The 22,442-nt window shown below is 40.2% G+C and overlaps 4 protein-coding genes across 7 annotated transcripts; 3 read left to right on the forward strand and 1 right to left on the reverse strand.

Annotated features, from left to right (window-relative positions):
* Positions 1-2,131: 2,131 nt before the first annotated feature.
* Positions 2,132-7,934, reverse strand: LOC106158967 (uncharacterized). 3 transcript variants are annotated; one of them, XM_086995765.1, is made up of 3 exons: positions 7,706-7,809; positions 6,979-7,068; positions 2,132-5,602 (listed from the first exon to the last, which is right to left on the reverse strand). In XM_086995765.1, exon 3 carries the CDS (start codon positions 5,596-5,598, stop codon positions 2,668-2,670), a length of 2,931 nt encoding a protein of 976 aa, XP_086851891.1. In that variant the 5' UTR covers positions 5,599-5,602; positions 6,979-7,068; positions 7,706-7,809; the 3' UTR covers positions 2,132-2,667. The 3 variants fall into 3 exon arrangements, with proteins under 3 accessions (XP_086851891.1, XP_086851890.1, XP_086851889.1); XM_086995764.1 differs by having other exon boundaries at positions 6,943-7,068; XM_086995763.1 differs by lacking the exon at positions 6,979-7,068 and having other exon boundaries at positions 7,706-7,934.
* A 1,029-nt stretch (positions 7,935-8,963) lies between these two features.
* LOC147759872 (melanocortin receptor 4-like) lies at positions 8,964-12,796 on the forward strand. Its single transcript, XM_086994838.1, has one exon. The coding sequence runs from the start codon at positions 10,863-10,865 to the stop codon at positions 11,907-11,909; it is 1,047 nt and encodes a 348-aa protein (XP_086850964.1). The 5' UTR covers positions 8,964-10,862; the 3' UTR covers positions 11,910-12,796.
* Positions 12,797-13,262: 466 nt separating this feature from the next.
* On the forward strand, positions 13,263-17,150 carry LOC106159007 (uncharacterized). 2 transcript variants are annotated; one of them, XM_086994976.1, is made up of 2 exons: positions 13,263-13,396; positions 14,696-17,150. In XM_086994976.1, exons 1-2 carry the CDS (start codon positions 13,344-13,346, stop codon positions 16,905-16,907), a joined length of 2,265 nt encoding a protein of 754 aa, XP_086851102.1. In that variant the 5' UTR covers positions 13,263-13,343; the 3' UTR covers positions 16,908-17,150. The 2 variants fall into 2 exon arrangements, with proteins under 2 accessions (XP_086851102.1, XP_086851103.1); XM_086994977.1 differs by having other exon boundaries at positions 13,314-13,474.
* A 1,346-nt stretch (positions 17,151-18,496) lies between these two features.
* On the forward strand, positions 18,497-22,440 carry LOC106159026 (uncharacterized). Its single transcript, XM_013535192.2, has 2 exons — positions 18,497-18,729; positions 20,093-22,440. Exon 2 carries the CDS (start codon positions 20,100-20,102, stop codon positions 22,257-22,259), a length of 2,160 nt encoding a protein of 719 aa, XP_013390646.2. The 5' UTR covers positions 18,497-18,729; positions 20,093-20,099; the 3' UTR covers positions 22,260-22,440.
* The last annotated feature ends 2 nt before the right edge of the window (positions 22,441-22,442 follow it).

Below are 22,442 nucleotides of genomic sequence, written 5' to 3' on the forward strand. Positions count from 1 at the left end.
ACAGATCTGCGGATCAAATATGGCGCCACCCACTGGAAAGCGTGCCGTGATATTTAACTGCTCTGCCCCCGCTGGGACGGTGTTCGTGGGAAACGGAGATCCATTGTAAAGTGCTAGTGAGTCCGCCAGTCAACTTTGTTGTGAATGCTCTCTGTAATATACGATGACTTTGAACTGTATTCTAAAACTACCAACTCCCGACATGTGTACCTTTAATTTGTGAGAATAGCTTTCTGATAATTGGGACGACAAACAATGACTGAAAGGCTGCTTAATGAACCTTGGATCCATAAGTGATGGCTCCAAGTTTTTTTTTTTTAATTGTAGCTACTGCCATTAGTTTTAAGGATTATGATACATGCTTAACACATTTATCTCTCTTCTGCCATTCATATTCTTTCAAAGGAACTAAAGAAAGAATAGATAATAAAACAGCTGAACTCATGGTGATACAAATGTTAGTAAAACGCAACGGTCCATACCGGTAGCCGACTTTGATAAAAGTACTTTTTATCTTTGTACGTTTCAGAAAAGTACCGTCAGAATTACTTGGGCCATTTTATGCTTCTTAAAAGGACATCAATGATTTAACCAAAACATTGACAAAAAAATGCCTCACCTACATATGCACTATTGCCTTAACCTTGAGCGGGTTTTTTTTTTTTTTTTTAACGATACGCAAGCTAGGGCACTATGAACTGTAATGTGCGTAAGCTCCCGAACACACAGTTGGGCATGTGTATGAATTGCAAGTACATTCCCGTACATATGTGTAAAAATGCACTTCACTACCCTTTTTACATATACTATACATGCACAGGTAAGTGGTAGAAAACTCCCCCCCACCCATCAACCCGTCCATTAACAAGGGTATCTACTGTGGTAAACACTTAACACTATCGTTAAGTCGTCAACATACTAACTCCAATACTCCAACTGACCCTAACTTGCACTAACCATTTGGAAGCCCGGTGTCATATACCAGAAAGTCCCCCGTGACAGAGAGTCCGTTTCCCATTACTTTGAAGAGGTGAGCCGCGCCCTAGATTTTGACCCACTTAGGTCAGACTTACCCTAACCATTATAAATATATGGAGGGCGGACTTTCTGCCACACGGACCCTCAGTTTCGTGACACCGGACTTCCAGCCCTATTACACTGGGACAATTAGGCTACTATAAGTTACTATAAGTAACTGGCTCGCGCTGCCAGTAATTACGCGGCGGGATATTCAGGGCACAGACCGTGATCATAAGATAGCGCGAACAGAAAATAGAATTTAGAAAATAGACATTGCATGTGAACGAATCCTTAGTGTGTTATCTCTTTTCAAACAGATATCAGACCAATTGCAGTTCTGCTTTACATTAGTTGCCTAAATGGTCTTATCATCTGAAAAGAGAAAAGATTATAAAATGCATTGTGACATGCTTTTTAGGTATCAAATATAATACATTTAGATATATTATTAGACAAATAAGAGAAAAAACGTCCTGTGAACTGTTCTTGGTTCGATTTTCGCTTGATTCTGGGATTTCTTTTATCCCTCTCCAATCATAGTACAAGCTCTGGGAACTGTTTTTGTCACAGTATCAGATAGTCTCTGGGCTATCCTTGCAGTCTCTCTCACATTAGAGATAGTTGTACCTGTACTTTTATTCTTTGACGTTCCGTTGCTCTAAGAGATTAGAACATTGTATAATCTAAAAATTTTTATAGTCAGGTAATTCAAAACAGCGGCTGTCAAGTAAACTCCTTGTTAGATGTGCTGACGTGAATATAAATAATAAATGTAATCGACTTGGGATTGTTCATGAATGTATCATTCTCGGTGAAAACATTTCATTGAAAAGCAGCAAAGCACTGAACCTCCCCTCCATTGCCAAATTCCTACCTTTAAAACTATATCTAATTCATTTCCTGTTTGCGACGAGCACTTCAATTAACTGATTGGGCTAACTGCTTAGAAATGGGGTGAGTGTTTGATCTTTTTAATGATTACACCCGTGACACCTGGGAGCACTCTAAGAGATCAGAACGCCGTATAATCCAAACAACAACTTTTATAATCAAGCAGACAGCGCCATATACAGGGGATTTAAAACAGCGGCTGTGTCAATTAAGCCACACATTTCAAATAAGATGCTTTATTCATTGTAACGTATACATCCACATGGGTAGATGAAATTGTACAATAGAAATTGAGGTTATAGATACATTTAATATTCAGTAATGACATAATAAAATAAAGGCATTTTCATACAAGGACAATGAATTCTAATAGGTTAAGGCTTGTAAAACCTGTCAGTGACGCACCTTTTAAATGGCCCGCGGGCCAACTGGTGTGATTTCCCCTATTTGAAACAGACAGCAGACAAGTTCTGCTAGTTGCCTTAATGGTCTTTTTCTGTAAAATGGATTTTCTAGAAAGCAGTTTAAATATAGAATAATAGCATGCCTTGTAGGTGTCAAATGTAATACAATTATATAAATTATTAGAGAAATAAGAGACAAAACGTCCTGTGAACTATTTTTAGTGCGATTTTTTATTGATTCTGGAATTTCAATTATCCTTCTCCAATCGAAGTACAAGCTCTGTTAACTGTTTTTGCCACAGTTTCAGATAGCCTCTGGGCTTTCAATGGTATCCTTGCAATCTCTCTCACATTAGAGATGCGTTGTACCTGTGCTTTTATTCTTCGACGTTGCGTTGCTCCTATTTGACGAAGCGGGAAGGACGGGTGTAGAGCCCGAAGCATGGTGGCTTGTTTTCAGTCTGATTTTTTCCCTCAAATCTTCCAATACTCTCTTGGTGCACACTGTAGATAAAAAGATGTACGCACCGTCCAATGAGGCTGTGACAATAAATATATACCAAAACACAGTGAACACTGTTGGGTCACTCATCAGACTGGCAATAAAACCAAAAATCCAATGTGCCCCCATTAATGTAAACAGCTTCACATAGATAGAAAAAGGGTGATTTTTATTTTTAGAAGAGTTCAGTTCTTTGGCGCTGTTCATGGCGCCATGAATTGCTCGGGAGGCTATCGTAAAAAGTATCAGATTCACAAGGATAATCAAGCCGACTGGGGCCACCATGAATATAATAAGAGGGTATTTCTTGGAAATCCAGCAAATTCCTGACGCGTAATTCGCTTGGAAGTCTTCGTTGATGTCGACAAAGTCCAAAATTAGACATGTCGCCACAATCAACCCAGAGCAAAGCGAGGTGTAGATAGAGTACGTGAGGAACCGTTTCCTCGACCCTCCAGATCGATCGGAAGTCAGAGACGATTTCGTACCAAATGTCCGCGTCATGTCGACTGCAATGGCGTTCATCCAAAGAACGGAACACAGTACACTCCAATGGAACAATACAGCAATAACTTGGCATCCGACTTTGTTGCCGAGAAAAAAAGGCCTTATTAGGAAGAGGACTTTCGATATGAAGAGCACGAAAACGAGGCAAAATTGAAGTCTCCCTGGAAACGTCCGAAAGATGGAAACAAATGGCTGCAACACAATCCGTAAAAGTAAACATAAACAAGATATGGCTAAGCATATCACCGTCACGATTCCTTCAGTAACGGACAGATTACTGTATATTTGGTTGACGAATGGATTAGAAGAGTTTCCCGTAGAATTATTAACCTCATGACTTGTGAATAACGACTCCAGGGTATCAGCGCATACCCATACCTGATTATCCCACACTTGATAATCCTTTCTGTCTATCACGGTATTTGCGACATGAACTGAAATAGACCCATTCTCCAAAATGTCATAGTCAGAAGTATTAAGGGCAATACGAGGGCAGTCGCTAACCCCAGAGTGGAAGGGGCTAAAGGTGTACGTGTTACCGATATATTTAAATGTTTCATTCGTGTTGTTATTATAAGCAGCAACTATCACGTCAATGACCTGACCAAGGGCTAGCATGATTGTTACATTAAGCCGGTTTTGACCAACGTTCGCATCATTTGTTTTCAGTAGAAACTGGGTTTCCATGGTGGCAGCCCGTGGATTTGCAGTGTCAAAATAGTTCGTTACAACTTCTCCATGTGATGAGAATGCTTTCTCAAAGAATGCCGTCAGTGCCTGGACGATGTCCGTCTTTTGTTCTTTAAAAGGGTAAAGTCTTTGAATGTGTGTGGCGGAAGGAACCGTCTCGTTTGGGTCTTTAGTAACCCATGTCGTCACGATTTTAACATCACTAAGAGGGTATCTGTACACGCAGACGCCGTCCAGCAACGTGAAATCTCTTGAGCATTGAATCGGTTTACACGACTGGCCAAAGATAATGCAATTTGACAGCGTTTCCTTGATAACTGGCTTTTCGTCTTTCAGTGACGTTTTGACACCAATGCGAAGGCCGTCGAGACTGTTGAAATCCATAAGAACTCGAAAAGAGAAGAAAGAAATATCTGTGCCCGGAATGTCGCCAGGCAATGTGCCTTTAGAACAGTACATGTCAAGCAGATTCTCATAGTTACACATACCGCAGAATTCGTTTTTATAGTCATTTCCACTTGAGACGTACAATTGGTAACGATGGCATTCGCGGACCAATTTTTCATTGGTGCAGTTTTTCGAGCACTCCCCGACGACATGCTTACACAGGCGATACGGACTCCAGGCCGGAGGCATGATGGCCTGTTTGCACTGGTCGCTGTTCTCTAGCTCAGTGATGGGGTTTGAAGAATTTTCAAGGTAAACTGGTTGGGAACAGTTGAATTGCAACTCCCAGAATATGAAGTCATCAATACCGTTGCAGACAGCACAAAAAGAGTTTCGGTAATGGACTCCGGTCCTTCTGTCGGTTACGGGCAAGAGATATTTTACATCCAGATAAAGGGGATCGCCCTCTTTCTCGCAGCCATTGGTAACCATCTGAGATGTCCAGTTGGTGGGGCATTTTCCAATGACAAGCACATTATTCGTTATTTCGTTCTCTGTTGAGCGAAAAGGATATTTCATCTTCTGGCAGATAGTTCCCGAGTGGAAATCGGCAGTCATGTTCAGCGTTGGTTTCAAAGCCGAATACTTCACCTTTTCATCCGGGCATTTGCTATCCACATCCGGGCAACAGTCGCCGTAGAAATTACACATGTAGTCGCAAGAGCACCACTTTGGGCGTTGGTCTTCCCAACGACTGCTGACGGTACCACAGTGGCTTTCGCACGTCAACTTATTGGCGTATTGTCCACATGAGGGCACGTTTTCGAAGCCCGGAGTTGGTGGCTCGTGGTCTGGCCCTCCGCAGAGAAACTCGGAAGAAACAGCCATCACCGGGGCCGGCACTGTGTGGGGTATGAGTGGTATTGGCGTCGTCTGCGGGAGGTTTATTATTAAAGGCGGTGGAGTTAGTAGTACGGGCGCTGGGGGTGTCATAGGAATCACTTCGATGACTGTGAACGTGCTTCCGTTATATCCCTCTGTTGCTGTTGTAGTTGTTGTTGTCGTAGCAGTTGTTGGTGTTGTTGATGATGTCGTCAAAAGTCCATAACCATCCCGAATACAGCAAATTATGTACAAGCTTAGTACGAAATAGCCCGCATTTCTGTAGCCTGGCCTTGTGTTACGGGTAGAATCCATGGTGCTGAAATGAGTAAACGTGCAGTGAAGTACGATCCCTTATACGGATGCTGCCCTTATTAATATCAATATTATTGACAGTAAACATTATTGAAACATTGCGTCCCGGCCCCATTAGTGTCTATTAGATATCGATCAACTGTTTTGCAAATAGGATTAATGATTAAAGCATACGCTTAATGGACTATGTAACATCTTTCAGTTAGTTGTGGGCAATTATCCGGAAAGGAAATCCCAATGGTTGAATGAATGATTTAGCATTGACTTTTAACGGCCATTAATCATAGGAGTTCATGAAATAAGGACAGAGAGGGGAGGTTTGCGCTAATCTTTTAAGCCCACTGCCAATGGGACTGGTTTGCCTCAGACATACATGTATGCCTGGTGGTCAGAATTAATAAATAAAAATTAATTCGTTCGAAGTTCTTGAAATCGAAAGGTTATGCAAAATAATCCAAGCCAACCACTAAAAATTATTTCCAGTCAGACCCAATTAGTCACTTCTCTCGAACCCGCCCACCCTCAATTTACTTTCTCAAAACGAAGTGCTTTTTATTAAGCGAGAGAGAAGGCGCGCGGCGGCCCGTTTTCTTTCTTTCCCATATTATACACCACAACTTTGGTCTACGTCAACCTTTTTCCTTTAATATTTGGCGTTGTTACCGTAAATAAAAGCTGAGGGCGTGGACGAAATGATTTATGGTTTAAATGTCCCTAAATATATGCATGGAGTTAGTCGTATGAGAAAAACGGTCAGCCACATACATGTGTTTGCTTTTTCGCCTACGTGGCACTGCACAAGCGGTTTTTTATTAAAGGGATAATAACTCTTCGTATGAGATCTATTTTTCACAATAAAAACATTGTGAACAACTCATAGAAATATAATATATTCTGTTTTACCACAAAAACGGCAGTTATAGCTATTATTCTGATATCTGAGCTTGTCTTTAGACCACGTGATCTCCATTGATGGCTATACTCTGTCATAATCTCTTAAGAGATTATAACTTAAAAACAAACTTTTTAGAAAAAAAAAAAACAGGGACTAACTTTGAATGTAAAAATGGCTTCGTTAACCATTGGTAAGAATGGGAAAATTGTTGTTTACTCCAGGAAAATTCATTTTTTGGCCAAAACGAAGAGTTATTATCCCTTTAAATACACGTGCGCCTTTTTTATTTGTGACTTGTCTAGTGTGGAAAATGATATCCTCGATTACCTGTGAAAAGGTAATATACAGCGAGTAACAAGTGCTTAATTATCACCGTCTATATATATATATATATATATATATATATATATATATATATATATATATATATATATATATATATACAATACCTGTGTTACTATCCGGTGCCCGTATGCCCCATGTACCTGTATAATTACACCTTTATCTGTCTCTTGTGCTGAGCCTTGGTCACGGCCAAGGCGCCGAGTAGTTAAATAGGATCTTCAGCACCTTTTCTTTAGATGGGGTCATTGTAAAGCAAAATATTTACCAAATCAGTCACGGCAAAGTCAAAAGAAGAAAAATTTTCTTTCTGCGACCTACCAGCCGTGTTTATATATATATAATGTCAGACAAGTCCCCTCCGAATTACTTGGGTCATTTTATGTTTCTTTGCAAAGTATATCAATGATTCACCGAAATGATGCACAACAAAATACCGCACCTACAATGTACCTATGTACTAGGATCCTAACCGGAGCTTGAACGCGTTTTAACAATATGCAAGCTAGGGCACTGAGTACTGTAATTAACACCAGCTTCCGACCACACAGGCGGGCCTGCATATGAATTACATGTACATTCCTGTACATATGCACATTCCTGTATAAAAATGCACTTGACTACCCTCCCTTACACATACTATATATGTACAGGTAAATGGTAGAAAAGTTCGCCCACCCACCAGCCTGGCCATTAACAAAGGTACCCACTGTGGTAAATACTTAACACCGTTACGCTGAAGGTCCTCAGTTAGGCTTACATGTACTCAAGAGGGGTGTATGTACTGTACTGTCTTATTTCCATCCTACATCTTCATAAACTAGGACCAAATCAATGCCGTTTAAGCTGTACATATTTTACACAACTCACCTGTAGATTCTGAATAAAACCGTGCCCTTTTTAACTTCTACATTCCCCCTAACAAAACAGTAACAGTTTCTGGTAACGATATTAATGCTGTCATTGTCATCCTGCGTTCTAGGAAGGTTGACGTCATAGCCCATCCCGTCCACAATGCAGGCCGCTATTATTCGAGTATGTAACCCGCGACGACATGCCTAGGCCTAGAGTGAAATTGCCTGCGACGCGAAAAGTCAAATTACCCCTTATCGTTATATATCGCCGAGCTGAACTTGAATTACGAGTGTATTGTCTGTGGTTATAATTATCAATTGAAAAAAAATAATCTGAGGTCCCGGAAGAGGATATTTAGGGTCCGTTGTGATCACTTTGACCACGCATCATGGACGATAAAGGACGAGAGTGAACACGTGTCTTGGACACATACTGCTACATGCATTTTAAAAATACCCACGTAATCTCTTTAATACAATATATAGCGAAAGATGGACCACCCTAGAGATTTGAAGATCCTCCAGACAATTCTACATTCAGCGAGAGTGTACACGTCCGTTACCAGCGATTTTTAAAAGGAGTTCTCTTTCTGAAAACATGGACCTTTAACCATGAAACCTTGATGTACCTAGATCAAATTTTAACTCAGAGCGGATCTTTCTGGGCAAAAAAGGTGGTTCGTTCGCACAATCCGACCCCCACCGTCCCTAGCTACGGGCCTGATATGGCAATTAGGATATCAGCACATACACGTGCGCAAGTACTAAAAGCATTGAATTTGTTCTGCGAGTGACGCACCTGGCGTAATTTCAGAGAGGTGGCAATAAAATTATAAAGCAAATAACTAGGATACACTACTTCTCCCCCTCAAGTAATGAAATTAAAAGAAGCTTGACACTCCACGTGTCTTTCCAAATTTACATATGAATTCTTATAGTTTATGACGGCGGAAAATTTTATTTTTCTCTGGAAGATTAGATTAAATACATTAATTTTATTTTCACATTCTGTACTTGAAGCTCAATAAAAAGAGCTTGTAAATTACAATTTGAAGACAAAAATGTGAGTTTTCATTTCAGCATGGTGCGCAGTTTGGATAGATACTGATTCATAGTATTGGGATTTTATTTCTGCAAGATGTGCGGTAAGATCTAGGTTTCAAAATACAGAAACTAGGTCTAAGTTGGAGACACATTCGCGCAAGACGTGCTGCTTGAATAATACAGTAGGGAAGAGGCCTTTACTGTACGCGCTAGCCGTGGTTTAACTAATATCTATCTTATGTATATCTATAAACCATTATTGTCCATGTACGTAGGGGTCACGTGGTGGCAATGAATGAGAAAGCAATTTAGTTCTATTGGCAGAATGCCGTACTATTTAATTATTTAGCTCAATTAATACCCAGTTGTTATACTGTAACGATGCAGCAATAAGACAAAGCGTGAGATCTAACGATACGGCTTAGGGCCCATGGTGTTTCCACGTGCAATATTTTACGATTTGTCATTTTTAACAGTTATTTATAATTACTCTTTGTGTACTGTAGTGTACACATGGTAACAGAAGGAATCAACATTTCTTATCATTTATTTGCTGGTATTTAAAAACGTTCTTAAAGGTATTCACAATATTTGTTTTATTATTATTATTATTATTATTATTATTATTATTATTATTATTATTTGATCTTAATCTGCCTAGCCTTGGACAAATACACCGAGAGCTTAGCATGCATGTAACTCACAAACTACATCTTTATTGATTACCAACTCAAACAAAATTGACGCGAATTGAAATACCCATTAGTGTTGAAAGGTTTGACACAAATTAAGTCATATAATGAAAGGCTGATGTTTTATTGAATAATAACGCTCTTATCTCTTCAGCACGTTTGATAAATGCAAAAAAGCCATCCATATTAATGTTAAAAACAATGACTAAAACGCGGATGAAAGTAAGTGCAAGGGAACTGAGTGCTTTCTGTTTTAATCCTACTTTAAAACTAGACCTGTGCTTTCACGGGGGAAATTTGCACGTAAGGCACGGACCTTATTGAACCTGTGGTGGATATTGCTTCTTTGGAAAAATTATAAAAAATTATTTTAATGATGAAGATTCAATCATCGATCGATGCCAATAGACCTACAAAACTGCGCCGCAGGTATGGATGGATTGGGGAATTTTGCTTAAACCTAAGGTTTCTAAAACTTATCCATCATATGAACACATAAGTACCAAAAATACATCAAACCAAATATTACACTGGGCGTGTTCTTTGGCATGGAGTTAGTTGCTACATACTGTACAGTTCAGCCACAGATTGCCCTGGCTTTGACATGGCATCCGATAAGCGTGGGGTTTTGAATCTCGAAATTGATGAATCATGCTGTACAATATATAGAACTTTCACACAGTTTATTGGACCGGTCAAGAGCAATGTAAAGACAATCTTATCATTGCCCTTAGTTATTCCTAAGCTTGTTATGAAGTTAGAATATCACGACATTCACTTCACCTTTGCTGCCTCCACTTTGCCGTGATTGCTATATCGATAAACGGTGCCATTAGAGTGTGAGTTGGACAGCAGAGTAAACGGTAAAGATTCAACGCGTGGGCACAAATTTTAGTTGAAAAAAAAAATAATGATGTGCATGTAGATATATTTAAATGCGACTCAAAAGTTATCTTACACGATCAAACACGTCATTGGATGGCCTGAACTATATAAATAACTGGTACAGCAACAAAAATGTATTTGGCCGCTACGAAGCGAGGAACAGTAATGGGCAACAACAGAATATACTACAGAGTCGTCTAACAAAAAAGGGACACGGACTGTCAAAGAAAGCTGGCCTTTTTGTCAGTAAATGGGAAGAAAGGAAACATTCAATTGATACGTGTGGACCATGACATTGATCATGACAACAACTGATCGACGAAGAACTGATAACGCATTTAGTGTGAAGTATATGCATTTCTTTTTTCAACAGTTTAAATGAATGAAGGTGGAAAAAGGCCTACGAATTTGTTCGAAAATTGGTGTACTGTGGTCATTGATTTCAGACGGCCAATAGTACATGTACAGCACGGGTGGAGGCATTCTCTGACAGATTAAGTGACAGGCTCATTTCACAGGATATCATTGAAATAAAGAAAGATCGACGCAGGAATGTTTGGTACCAACAGCACCGTTCCTGTGAACAACAGTTACGTGGAAGAGAGCGTAACCATACTCCGTGCGGGCGCACCTGTGATGTTGATCTTTTCCTTCCTTGGGTTCGCCTTCAACAGAATATCACTAGAAGCTATCAGGATGGTGCGTCCTACTACCAAACCCTACCACCTTCTCTTGTTGAACCTTTGCCTGGCCGACATGTTTGTGTTCTTTTGCTTATTCTGGATGTCAGTTCTTTTGATTGTGTACGCGTACAGCGGAGACGGTGAGATAATTGCCCGCATGTATGCCATGGACAGCAGCATCACTCGATGTCAAGTTGCTGTCGATAACGCCATTGGACTTATCCCATTGCTTGCCTCGGCATTGACAATTTTAGTTATTGTGCTAAACCTGTATATAGCAATAAGACACCCTTTTCGGTACAATACTCTCATCACAAAGAAGAGGGCGGTAATTGTGAACATTCTGGTATGGGTCGTGGCTTTCCTGCTCGGTGGACTAAATATATTTGTAGCCCTCGGAAACTTATTGCTAACGTCGCCGAAAGATGCCACATATGCGAAATTTTGTTTGCTTCTCTGGAAAACCGACGCTCAAGGATACTACCTAATTCTTCCTATACTTATAGGGTTGGAGGTCGTTATACTGGCCTGTATGAAGTTGAGAGTGTTTCTGACGGCAAAGAAGAAAATGTGCGAGCCGCCAGCCGCCCAACTGCACACTTTGTCTCAAAGTTGTAGGTTCAAACTAGCAAAGTTAGTCATCACATTGTTTGGAAGCCTCATTTGCTGTTGGTTGCCCTTTGTATTGTCAAATTTCATTTATAACATAATTGAGCCCATATCTGCTATTCGACTGCAGTATCTTTCGTTCTTTTTGCTGCTTTTCAATTCCATATTGAATCCCTTTGTTTACGGATTAAGTTTGGCCGAAGTTAGGGAGGCACATCGCTGTCTCTTTAAAGATGCCTTTAAAAACATGTTAAAGCAAGAGCCTTTTACCATAAGCATAACAGCGGGAGAGGAACAGAACACCTAGATCTAAGACGATAAAGAGCAGAACGCTTAGAAGGTAAAATGACAGCTGTGCAAGTCGCTTATCCAAATCGACCAACATGAATAATGACAATGAAGAATTTATTTTTGAACACATAATGAATTATTTTGTAGATGCATAATGTAAGATTATTGCATTGTGCTTAAATAGGTAAAGTTAACAAGGTAATTTGTTTGTTGAATTGTATATCCGCTTTCACTGTGTCAGTGTCTAGATGCCTGGAAAGTTACTTATTATAAAAAATCTGTGTTGTCGATATCTCCGGTGTTTGGAGTGTATTTAGACTCAGGTTATTCTAATTAATTGTTGACAGTGCAGTTTTTCAATTTGAAACAATTTTGAAAGGGCAAAGATAAGCGTACCACTGAAAATAAATATCACCACTATTCACGAGGTTTAAATTTGTGTTGGTGGCCTTGATGTTTATTTTTACCTTTTTCCGAAAAATTAATCGCACCTTTGAAAAGATAGTGCTAGCTAAAGAGAGGCATGGTGATAGTTCAAGCGCAATAACAACGTGTTGGGCACTTGATTCAAAACAAGTCGTGCCAACTGTGACCTGTTTCACAGAACAGACTGTGTCGGAAACAAGTCCTTACAAAGCTTAATAAGAAATTGAATGGGTCGAGTAAGTTAGGTCACTTACCTTTTTTATTATGATTGTTTACAATAAGAAAATTAATAATAATAATAATAATAATAATAATAATAATAAAACAGTAGGCCTACCTCTTTCATATATTTATTATTTTTTAATCCCAAGAGCAAATTGTGACTGTAATAATCTTTTGAATTGTCAATAGCGACAGTAGACCTAATCTCTTGGGAAACATACTGCAGTCAACAATATGTAGTCGCTATACACTTAAAGGGATAATAACTCTTCGTTTCGGCCAAAAAATGAATTTTCCTGGAGTAAACAACAATTTTTCCATACTTACCAATGGTTGATGAATCCATTTTTACATTCAAAGTTAGTCCTTGGTTTTTTTCAAAAAAGTTTTGGTTTTTTTGTTAAAATTTCTTAAGAGATTTTAACAGAGTATAGTCATCAATGGAGGTCACGTGGTCTAAAAAAGCTCAGATATCAGAATAATAGCTATAATTGCCGTTTTTGTGGTAAAACAGAATATATTATATTTCTATGAGTTATTCACAATGTTTTTATTTTGAAATGTAGATCTCATACGAAGAGTTATTATCCTTTTAAGTGTAATACGTTAGACTTTTAGTTAAACAGCAACTGGGTATCACACTGGCGAACACCTCATTGTAGCAGTTGAGATCAACGCAATGGAGTCCCGCACAGCTTCGCGTCCAACAACCAATCACGTTACCTTTAGTTGTAGATTCTACGTCACGAGTTATTTTTAGAAAAATGGGAAATATACGGAAGCGAATGTGATCCTTGTATATATGCATATCAGTCTCCACAATACCGGATATTGGAGGAAACCAGTCGCACGAAGGCAAGTTTACAGTGTGCATGCTTGTAAATGGTGTGAAGATCAGTAGAACTTTTCGGAATTATACTGCCTTATCTGTTGGTAAGTTATTTATAAACAACTAAACGTATGGGGGTACGAACGTAGGTACTTGTTAGCTATTACAGTATTTTCACCAACGACGGTGGTTATGTTATATCGGAGTTGGTTCGCCGGTTTGTAAGCTGACGAAACATCATCGATAGTTCGTCACAAGTTTGGATGGGGCTTTCAGGACAGACGGTTATGCAGAAGGGAACAAAGTGGTTAGAAATATTATTTATCGGCTAGGGTAGTATTAGACCTTATTACACTGTGCATGTGTAGGCCTATTGTGTAATCAATCTGGAATCCAAGTTCAGGTTATGATTCCAGAACGACTCGAGTGGATATACTTTGATGTCAGGATTTTCTATGACTAATTAGCCAAATAAACAACACGGTGAAAAATAGAATTGATATTCTAAGAATTATGCGCAAATAGGCACGTGTAACCCCGCTTAGCTACGTTCAAGAGAGACGGTTTGGGGTATTCACTGACAATGGTGAAACAAAGCCAGGCTTTATCTTAAACCTATTACCTTCTACACGACCCAACTCCTTTAAAATCAGGGGCGGATTTAGGCCGTCTTCTGGGTCTTCTGGAAGACGGTCAGATTTTCAAGTTTACATTGTCAGCCATGTAAAGTTTTCTGTCGGAAGACGGTCAAAAATGGAAGATTGATCAACAAAGATAATTTGGAAGACTGTCAGAAAATATCTCTGGATCCGCCCCTGAAAATGTATCCTATACATTTCGCTGGCGTTAAACAGACGAAACAACCCCCGATAGCACATTGATTGGATTGAAGTCATGAGGTGTATATATATATAACCCTGTATATAAACATATATATGACTGGCCGTGTGTCAATGAGATAATGGGATGGAAATACCAAGTCCTTGTTTACTAGTCGACACTGAATCAGTGCATGCGCTAATGTGTGAATTATTCAACAGGTGGGCGGCTATTGATGCGGTCGCATATTATTGCCCGAATACCACTGGTGCGCTACCTGTTGCTACACTACCGTGGCTCTGGCTAGGTCTACCTTTACCTCTTGAGGGCGGCTCCTGTATTAGAAATCAAATTACACAACTCTTGCTATTATTCATGCTTAATTCATTAGTTTTGAAAGACCTCTCCAAACAAACACTATGATTTTTTAAAACGCTGAAGTATTGAAAAACATATTCTCTAGCAAAATCTGTCAATTTTTTTAGAATTTTTTTTCTGTATTGCAGAGTCCTTATGGAACTTGACCAAAAAGAAAGTCTGCGGCGCCATCGCGTGGCAATAACTGATGATTTGGAGCCAAAAGAGGTGTTGGACTACTTAAATCAAGATGGCGTCCTCACAGATAACGACTGCGAGCTTGTGTCCACGGGTAAGACAAGAAAGGTGCGCTGTCAGCTGCTGCTGTGTCTCCTTCCTCGCCGAGGACCCAGTGCATACGGGGCCTTCACTCGCGCCCTTGGTGACGCTCGATACGAACACATTCAACAGCTGCTCATGCCTGCAGACGACAGCGGAGAAATTGGTTCTGGAACTGAGGCATTTTCGACGGAGATAAAAGAACTCGTTGAGACATGCTCAACTGAAAGAAAAGAATTCGAAGATGCGTGTTCGACAAGGAAAAAAGAAATTTCTGATTCAGGTGACGAAACTTTACGTAAGAATGTCTTAACCAATGCAATGAGTGATGAATCTCAACCGAAACGACAAGCATCCACGACCGCAAACGCAAGAAACGATGCAGAACACAACCCTTGTACTAAGTGCCGAAATCTTCTCATTGGTGTATCAGGTAATAAACAATTATCCAGTCTTTTACACCGGCATTGCTGTCTCTTTTTCGATAACGTTGAGCCGATAGATTTGATTGATCATCATTTCCAAGAAGGCGTTTTGAGCGATGATGAATGCGAGCGCGTGCGGGCAAGAGCAACGCGAAAGGACAGATGTGAGACTCTGTTCAAGGAGTTGGCAAAGCGCCCAGCAGCCAACGGGGTTCTTTCAACGTTAAGAAAATCTCTGGAGAAAAAGTACAACTTCATTCTTGATCGCATTGATGATGATATCCACGGCCAACTGACAGAAGTTCCTGGCGATTTATCACCATCAAGAAAACAAGAGCTACGCCAGAATCGACATGAAAACGTACTCCACGACGATAATTCACTCACTACTGTTGACCGTGCCAAAGCGTATGTTGATAAATTGGCCAGCAAACTCTGTCAGAAACAAGAATCTCCGCATCCAAAGAAGGCACCTAAGTGCCATAATCGAGTTGCCACACCAAAAGTAAGTTCTGATACGGACTCCGACGGTTATCTTCAGATTGCGACAAGAAAACGGCAGCAGCGAAGGCGAAAAACACGCCAACGTGATGAACAACATGGCGACGTGGTTGTCATTCACCATTCACCCAAAACACTATTTACGACAAAGCCAAGCTCGACGTTCACTGAATCTGCCGCTTGCAAACGCTTGTCAGTGGCCTTCAATTACCTCAGCACTCTCATCAACCAGGGCTGTTATGAGGAATTCGAGTCAGTTTCTGCCAACCTCCAGAACCAGTATGTCCACGAGCCCGACATGACTTGTCTGCTATCGTATCTCCACGCAAGTAGGGACCTGTTTAAAAACGACTTTGATGCAGCAAAGCGTCACATTGACCTCGCGTTTGAGACCGTCCCTAAGACCTCGGACCCAAAGTACTTCACGGTGGAGCTCTTTACCGCAAAGACGCGCATGTACGTCACCCAGAAGAGACTCGAAAAGCTCGAGAATGCCCTGGATGACGTCAAGCAAATCATCGAGACTGATCCAACCGGATGCACCGGCCGAGCCGCCGGATGGCTATACATGAACGACGGTCGGAGCAAAACCTCGCAAATGACCACGCTGAACCCTTACAACCGAAACTACTTGACCAACTACAGCCAGCTCCACGCCATGGCCAAGGAAAGCTTTCAGCGTGCCCTTGAAAACTTCCAGCGGGACGGGGGCAAGGATGGGCCGCTTGGAAGCGGCTACGCGATATGCCGGCTCTGCATCCTGCTCCTCAAATGCGGGGACAACGGTTTGACAATGAACACTCTCCACCCTTCCGAGGACGACGTTAAAACCGCAGGTGGTTATATTCGCCAATTAGAGGACTCCTCTATTCCAATTCCCAAAATTCTCGAGGTTCACTTACTTCTTGGGAAGTGCGACTATCAATTCAGAAGAGGAAACATCGTGAGAGCCCTAGAGCACGCAGAGGCTGCTCTGAGCCTCGCCACGCAACTAAACATGCTAGAGTTTACAGAGCATGCGCGGAATAGAGTCGTGTTTTTGAAAACGGAGACCCCGTTGCAGTTAAAAGAAGTGACGGATGAGAAAGATCTGGCAGTTCTGTTTGAGAAAAACTCGGAAACAGCAGAAGAAACTGATGGAATTACATCGGCTTAAATGCTACGTTGTTGCTAATTAAAAGAGACCATCGAGAGTCTCACTAAAAATAACCTTAAAAAGTTAAAATTTAAAAGGCTATAGGAATTCAGCAGTGGGACAGAATAATGTATAGGCCTACATACGCGAAGTAGAGGGTAAATGGAATGCCAACAGCAGTGACTGATTAATATTTTTCTTCGGAATACGAGTTGGCCTCATTATAAATTTTAACATATTATCAATAAATGTTTAAAAATATAAGCTACGGTCTTGTGTTTTCAACAAAAATTGTAAAGAGGAACGATAACAATGACTATTTATCAACGAAGTGTTATTACATCAATTTATGAACTGAAAAAGATATTAGCGCGACATTCTGTAAACACGTTTTCTTTATCCGTGTAGGCCTACTTTATGATAAAGATAAAGGATAAGTCAATAGTGGGCCTACCAGTGATATGCCTTTGATATTTCAATAAGTAATTAACCTACACTAAGCTTGAATTATTTTCAATTAGACAGAAAAGAAAAAAGGAATCAATGCTCTGTCATCTAGCTTTGTGGTATCCTACCTTTTTTATGATAAATTTTAATCTTCTATTGGCTAAAGTTCACTTCACTGACAAATACCAGCGCAAATATTAGCAAACTGTCGGACAAGAACTATGTAGGGATATGTAAACAAACGAATGTATACATGTATAGGGCCTATACAAATATTACACATCACTCGGAAACAGTAAGTAATAATGGTATTTTTAGAAATAAAATTATGTTGAATGAAGTCATTTCATAACTAGAATAGCTGCAGGAAATGTAAATATATAAATAAGTGTAACTTCAATAATGTCAGGCTAGGCTTACATAATTCAGCTAGCACTTTTCAAAACGTTTGGCAGACAAAACTCAGTTATTCCATCTATTCCTTTCTCTTTCCTTGAGAGGTGATAAATCGTGAACTTAAATTTAGATTAAAGAACCAAGCTGTTTCTCATTCAATAACCGATTCAACTCTTTTACCCATGTCCATATTAAATCCAGATGAAGTAGCGCCATCAAGCAGAGAATAAATTGGACCATTAAAAAATCCAGAAATGCAGCTCTATAGTGTGGTCCGGGGCATAAATACAACATCAAAAATAACCTTATTTTCAGATAAATACGAAAAATATATCCATCTCTCGGATCAATAACACAATGAATTTGGGTGGCAAGACGTATAGTGGCGTAGCACTTGGTTAACGTCGTCAGCTGTAGTTTGTATGTCGTATCCCGTTCTCTTCTGAAGGGGACGGGGTCCTTCATCCGCGGACTCCCCCCTCCCCCCCCTCCCCCCCCCCCCCCCCCCCTTCAAATAATCCTGAGTCCACCCCTGCTAAATTACTTGTATTTTAAGAAAATGCCTGTGAATTGATTTGCACCTCTATATTGAGTATGGGTGTGTGGCAACAATAGGACCAGTCACTTTTGAAACTCACAAAGGACTTGCATTCCAGACCCATCTTTATGTACTTAGGCGTTAAAATATTCTATCGATGCGATACTAAATGTTACTTTTCGTAGATCTAAAACGGCCCCGAAGACATTTACCCTGGCGAAGACTTTCATTGCAGCAGTTGAGCTTAACGCAGTGATGGTAAATACTGACTTGGGTGGAATTGATGACTCACTGTGTCTGTGTACGCAATCCACGTCATGAGTAATTTTAGAAAGTGAAAGAAGCGAGCGGCGTTTACTCCTACTGTAAACGGGGAGTATATTCAAAACAACTTCCGTAGGCCTACATACCGAATGTTGGAAGAACCTGTTGAAGACAGTGCAAGCTTTCGGAATTATACTGGCAAGTATTTCCAGCGTACTTACGCCAAGTTAATTTATTAATAAGATGGTTGTTTTGGTTTGTCAGTTTGTTGAATGTTGTTTGATAGACAGTTTTGCACGAGAGAGAGAGAGAGAGAGAGAGCTGTTGCATTATTATACAACAAGGAGGACAATTTTTATTTTCTCCCTCGTTTGTCGTGTTTGGCCAAGGTATTTGTCGAACTCCCAAGACCGAAGTTCGAGTTCGTTGAGTACTGAGTATACATTTTTCCAGAGCTGATTTCGAAGGTTAGTTAATTTTTCACTTAGGTAGGATGCACGAATGCCAGTACTGTAAACCATGCGAAAAATTGACTTTTACCAAAATCTACATGCATTACTTCCAGAAAAATTATCTTGTCAGGCTGATTTTTCCAATTCAAGCTCTGTTTTATTCCTATGAGTCTTTCCTGTAAGTTTGAGAATCGTAATCTCAAGTTTTGAATTAACATGTACCTGTACGGGTATTTATTTGGACCAAAAATTCGAGCCTGTATATATATGCTTATAAAATAATCCAAGGTTCCCCAGACCTCACCCTGAACTTCAGAGAAAACTTGACACTAACCTCTTCACTATAGCCTATCTTCATCGTGTCAATTAAGTAAGGATGAAGATAGGCTATAGTGAAGAGTTTAGTGTCAAGCTATCTCTGAAGCTCAGGGTGCCAGACCTGTTCATGCACAAGCAAACCATTTTGGCACTCACATGAGACTTCCATCAGTAAGGCAGGGTCCTGTGTTTATGACGTTACACAATCGCACACCTGTATACGTACAGCTGATATAGTACATGTATAAGTATTTTTCATCTCTGGGTGCTGCTTTTTTTTTTTTTCAGCTTACTGTAAGTGCAAAATTAGGGGGTTTGCTATTGCCATCATTACATGTATGACTGGATTTTTTTTTTTTTTTTAATGTCCAAGAAGTATAGTTTCATGCTAAATGGATGTTATTTTGCATGGCTGCTAACAAATGATGACAAAAATGGATATTCGTGCAGTATACAGGCTCAATCAGGATATTGCATGGCAAATGTAACCTGGGCTTTAGGCTGTAAGGTTACTAATATCTATAATGTGGGGATGAGCATTTGTCTCTAGTCAGTTGAGTACTCTACCTGAGGTTTCCACATGGACCATTTCTTGGTTTGCACTTTTTTATTTTTTATTTCAGTTCTTCTGTTTTTGCATTTTCTTCTTTAGATCTGTTGAGTTCATGCTAAAATTTGATATTTAGGTGCACTACCTGTATAAACAGCTATCAAGTAAAAAAAAATGTAAAAAATCTTTTCTGTGAAATCTGTCTTAGTACGTTCTTTTAAGATTTGTTGCTGTATTTCAGAGACATTATGGATCCTGACCAGGAAGAAAATTTGCGCCGCCACCATGTTGCAATAACTAATGATTTGGAGCCAAAAGAGGTGTTGGACTACTTAAATCAAGATGGCGTCCTCACAGATAATGACTGCGAGCTTGTGTCCACAGGTAAGACAAGAAAGGAGCGCTGTCAGTTGCTGCTGTCTCTCCTTCGTCGTCGAGGACAAAGTGCGTACAGTGCCTTCACTAGCGCCCTTGCTGTCACTCAATACAAGCACATTCAGCAGTTGCTGATCCCTGCAGAAGAAAGCAAAGAAATTGGAGAGATTTGTTCAATTGGACAAAAAGAATATGAAGAAGCATGTTCATCAAGCAGTAAAGATATCTCTCATTTAGATGATGAAACGCTTCAAGTATGTAGAAAACATAGACATGTCTTAACCAATGCAAGAAGTGATAAATCTTGCATGAAACGAGCAGCATCCACAACCGAAAACGTGAAAAACGATGCAGAATACAACCCTTGTGATAAATGTAAAAATCTTCTCACTGGTGTATCAGGTAACAATCAACTATCTAGTCTTTTACACCGACATTGCTGCCTCTTCTTAGACAACATTGAGCCTATAGATTTGATTGATTATCATTTCCAAGAAGGCATTTTGAGCGATGACCAATGTGAGCGTGTTCGAGTGGGAGTGACACGAAAGGACAGGTGTAGGACTCTTTTCAAGGAGCTTGGGAAATTTCCAGCAGCCAATGGGGTTCTCCCAACATTAAAAAAATCTCTGGAGAAAAAGTACAATTTTATCCTTGCTCACATTCATGACAACATCCAGGGATGCCTGTCAGAAGTTTGTAATGATTTATCACCATCAAGACAACAAGAGCTATGTCAGAAGCAACAAGAAAACGTACTCCACGATGATAATTCACACACTACTGTTGACGGTGCCAAAGCGTTTGTTGATAAATTGGCCAGCAAACTCTGTCAGAAACAAAAATCTCTGCATTCAAAGAAGGCACCTAAGTGCCAGAAACAAGTTGCCACTCCAAAAGTAAGTTCTGATACGGATTCTGACAATTATCTTCAGGCTAAGACAAGAAGACGACATAAGCCAAGGCGAAGAACATGCCAACTCAAACAACACAGTGACATGGTAGTCATTCAGCGTTCACCCAATACACTATTTATCACAAAGCCAAGCTCAACATTCACTGAATCTGCAGCTTGCAAACGCTTGTCAGTGGCCTTCAATTACCTTAGCACTCTCATCAACCAGGGCTGTTATGAGGAATTCGAATCAGTTTCTGCAAACCTCCAAAGTCAGTTTGTCCACCAGCCCGATATGACTTGCCTATTATCATATCTCCATGCAAGTAAGGATCTGTTTAAAAACGATATTGATGCAGCAAAACGTCACATTGACCATGCATTTGAGACCCTTCCTAAGACTTCAGACCCAAAGTACTTCATGGTGGAGCTCTTCACTGCCAAGACACGAATGTATGTTAAACAGAAGAGACTCGAGAAGCTTGAAAATTCCCTGGATGATGTCAAACAAATCATCCAGACAGATCCAGCAGGATGCACTGGCCGAGCTGCAGGGTGGCTGTACATGAATGATGGCAGAAATAAGACCTCACAAATGACCATGCTTAATCCTTACAACCCAAGCTACTTGTCCAACTACAACCAACTCCACGCCATGGCCAAGGAAAGCTTTCAGCGTGCCCTGGAAAACTTCCAGCGGGACGGGGGCAAGGATGGGCCATTTGGAAGCGGCTATGCAATATGCCGGCTCTGCATCCTGCTCCTCAAATGCGGGGACAATGGTTTGACAATGAACACTCTCCACCCTTCCGAGGATGACATTAAAACAGCGGGTGGTTATATTCGTCAGTTAGAGGACTCTTCTATTCCAATCCCCAAAATTCTCCAGGTTAACTTACTCCTTGGGAAATGTGACTACCAGTTCAGACAAGGAAACATGGTGAGAGCCGTAGAACATGCAGAAGCAGCTGTGAACCTCGCTAAAGAACTGAACATGTTCGAGTTTGCAGAGCATGCACAGAAAAGAGTCATGTTTTTGAAAAAGAAGACCCCTTTGCACATAGAAGAAATTACAGAGGAGAGGGATTTGATAACTCTGCTTGGGATAAACTCCGAAACAACAGAAGAAACTGATTAAATTATATCAGTTTGAATAATGATGGAAAGAAGAGAAATTTTAAATTTTGACTATAGATTATACTTTTAGGCTCAGTATTCAGTATTGGTTTTGACATAAACTTATAATTTCACATTATTTTATCCATGTAGAAGGGGATTGATAACAATAATAGCACAGTAATAATATCTTCTTATGAAAACA

This window comes from Lingula anatina, chromosome 9, assembly GCF_051362555.1.
Source record: "Lingula anatina isolate TDL-2025a chromosome 9, LinAna3.0, whole genome shotgun sequence".
Lineage (NCBI taxonomy): Eukaryota > Metazoa > Brachiopoda > Lingulata > Lingulida > Lingulidae > Lingula > Lingula anatina.

Excerpts from the sequence above, each read along its gene's own strand:
- LOC147759872 (XM_086994838.1), top strand. The coding sequence starts at position 10,863 with ATGTTTGGTACCAACAGCACCGTTCCTGTGAACAACAGTTACGTGGAA.
- LOC106159007 (XM_086994976.1), top strand. The coding sequence starts at position 13,344 with ATGCATATCAGTCTCCACAATACCGGATATTGGAGGAAACCAGTCGCA. Across the intron at positions 13,397-14,695 it reads AGGAAACCAGTCGCACGAAG|AGTCCTTATGGAACTTGACC; the intron begins GCAAGTTTACAG and ends TCTGTATTGCAG.
- LOC106159026 (XM_013535192.2), top strand. The coding sequence starts at position 20,100 with ATGGATCCTGACCAGGAAGAAAATTTGCGCCGCCACCATGTTGCAATA.
- LOC106158967 (XM_086995763.1), bottom strand. The coding sequence starts at position 7,839 with ATGGGCTATGACGTCAACCTTCCTAGAACGCAGGATGACAATGACAGC. Across the intron at positions 5,603-7,705 it reads GTTTTATTCAGAATCTACAG|CACCATGGATTCTACCCGTA; the intron begins GTGAGTTGTGTA and ends TACTCATTTCAG.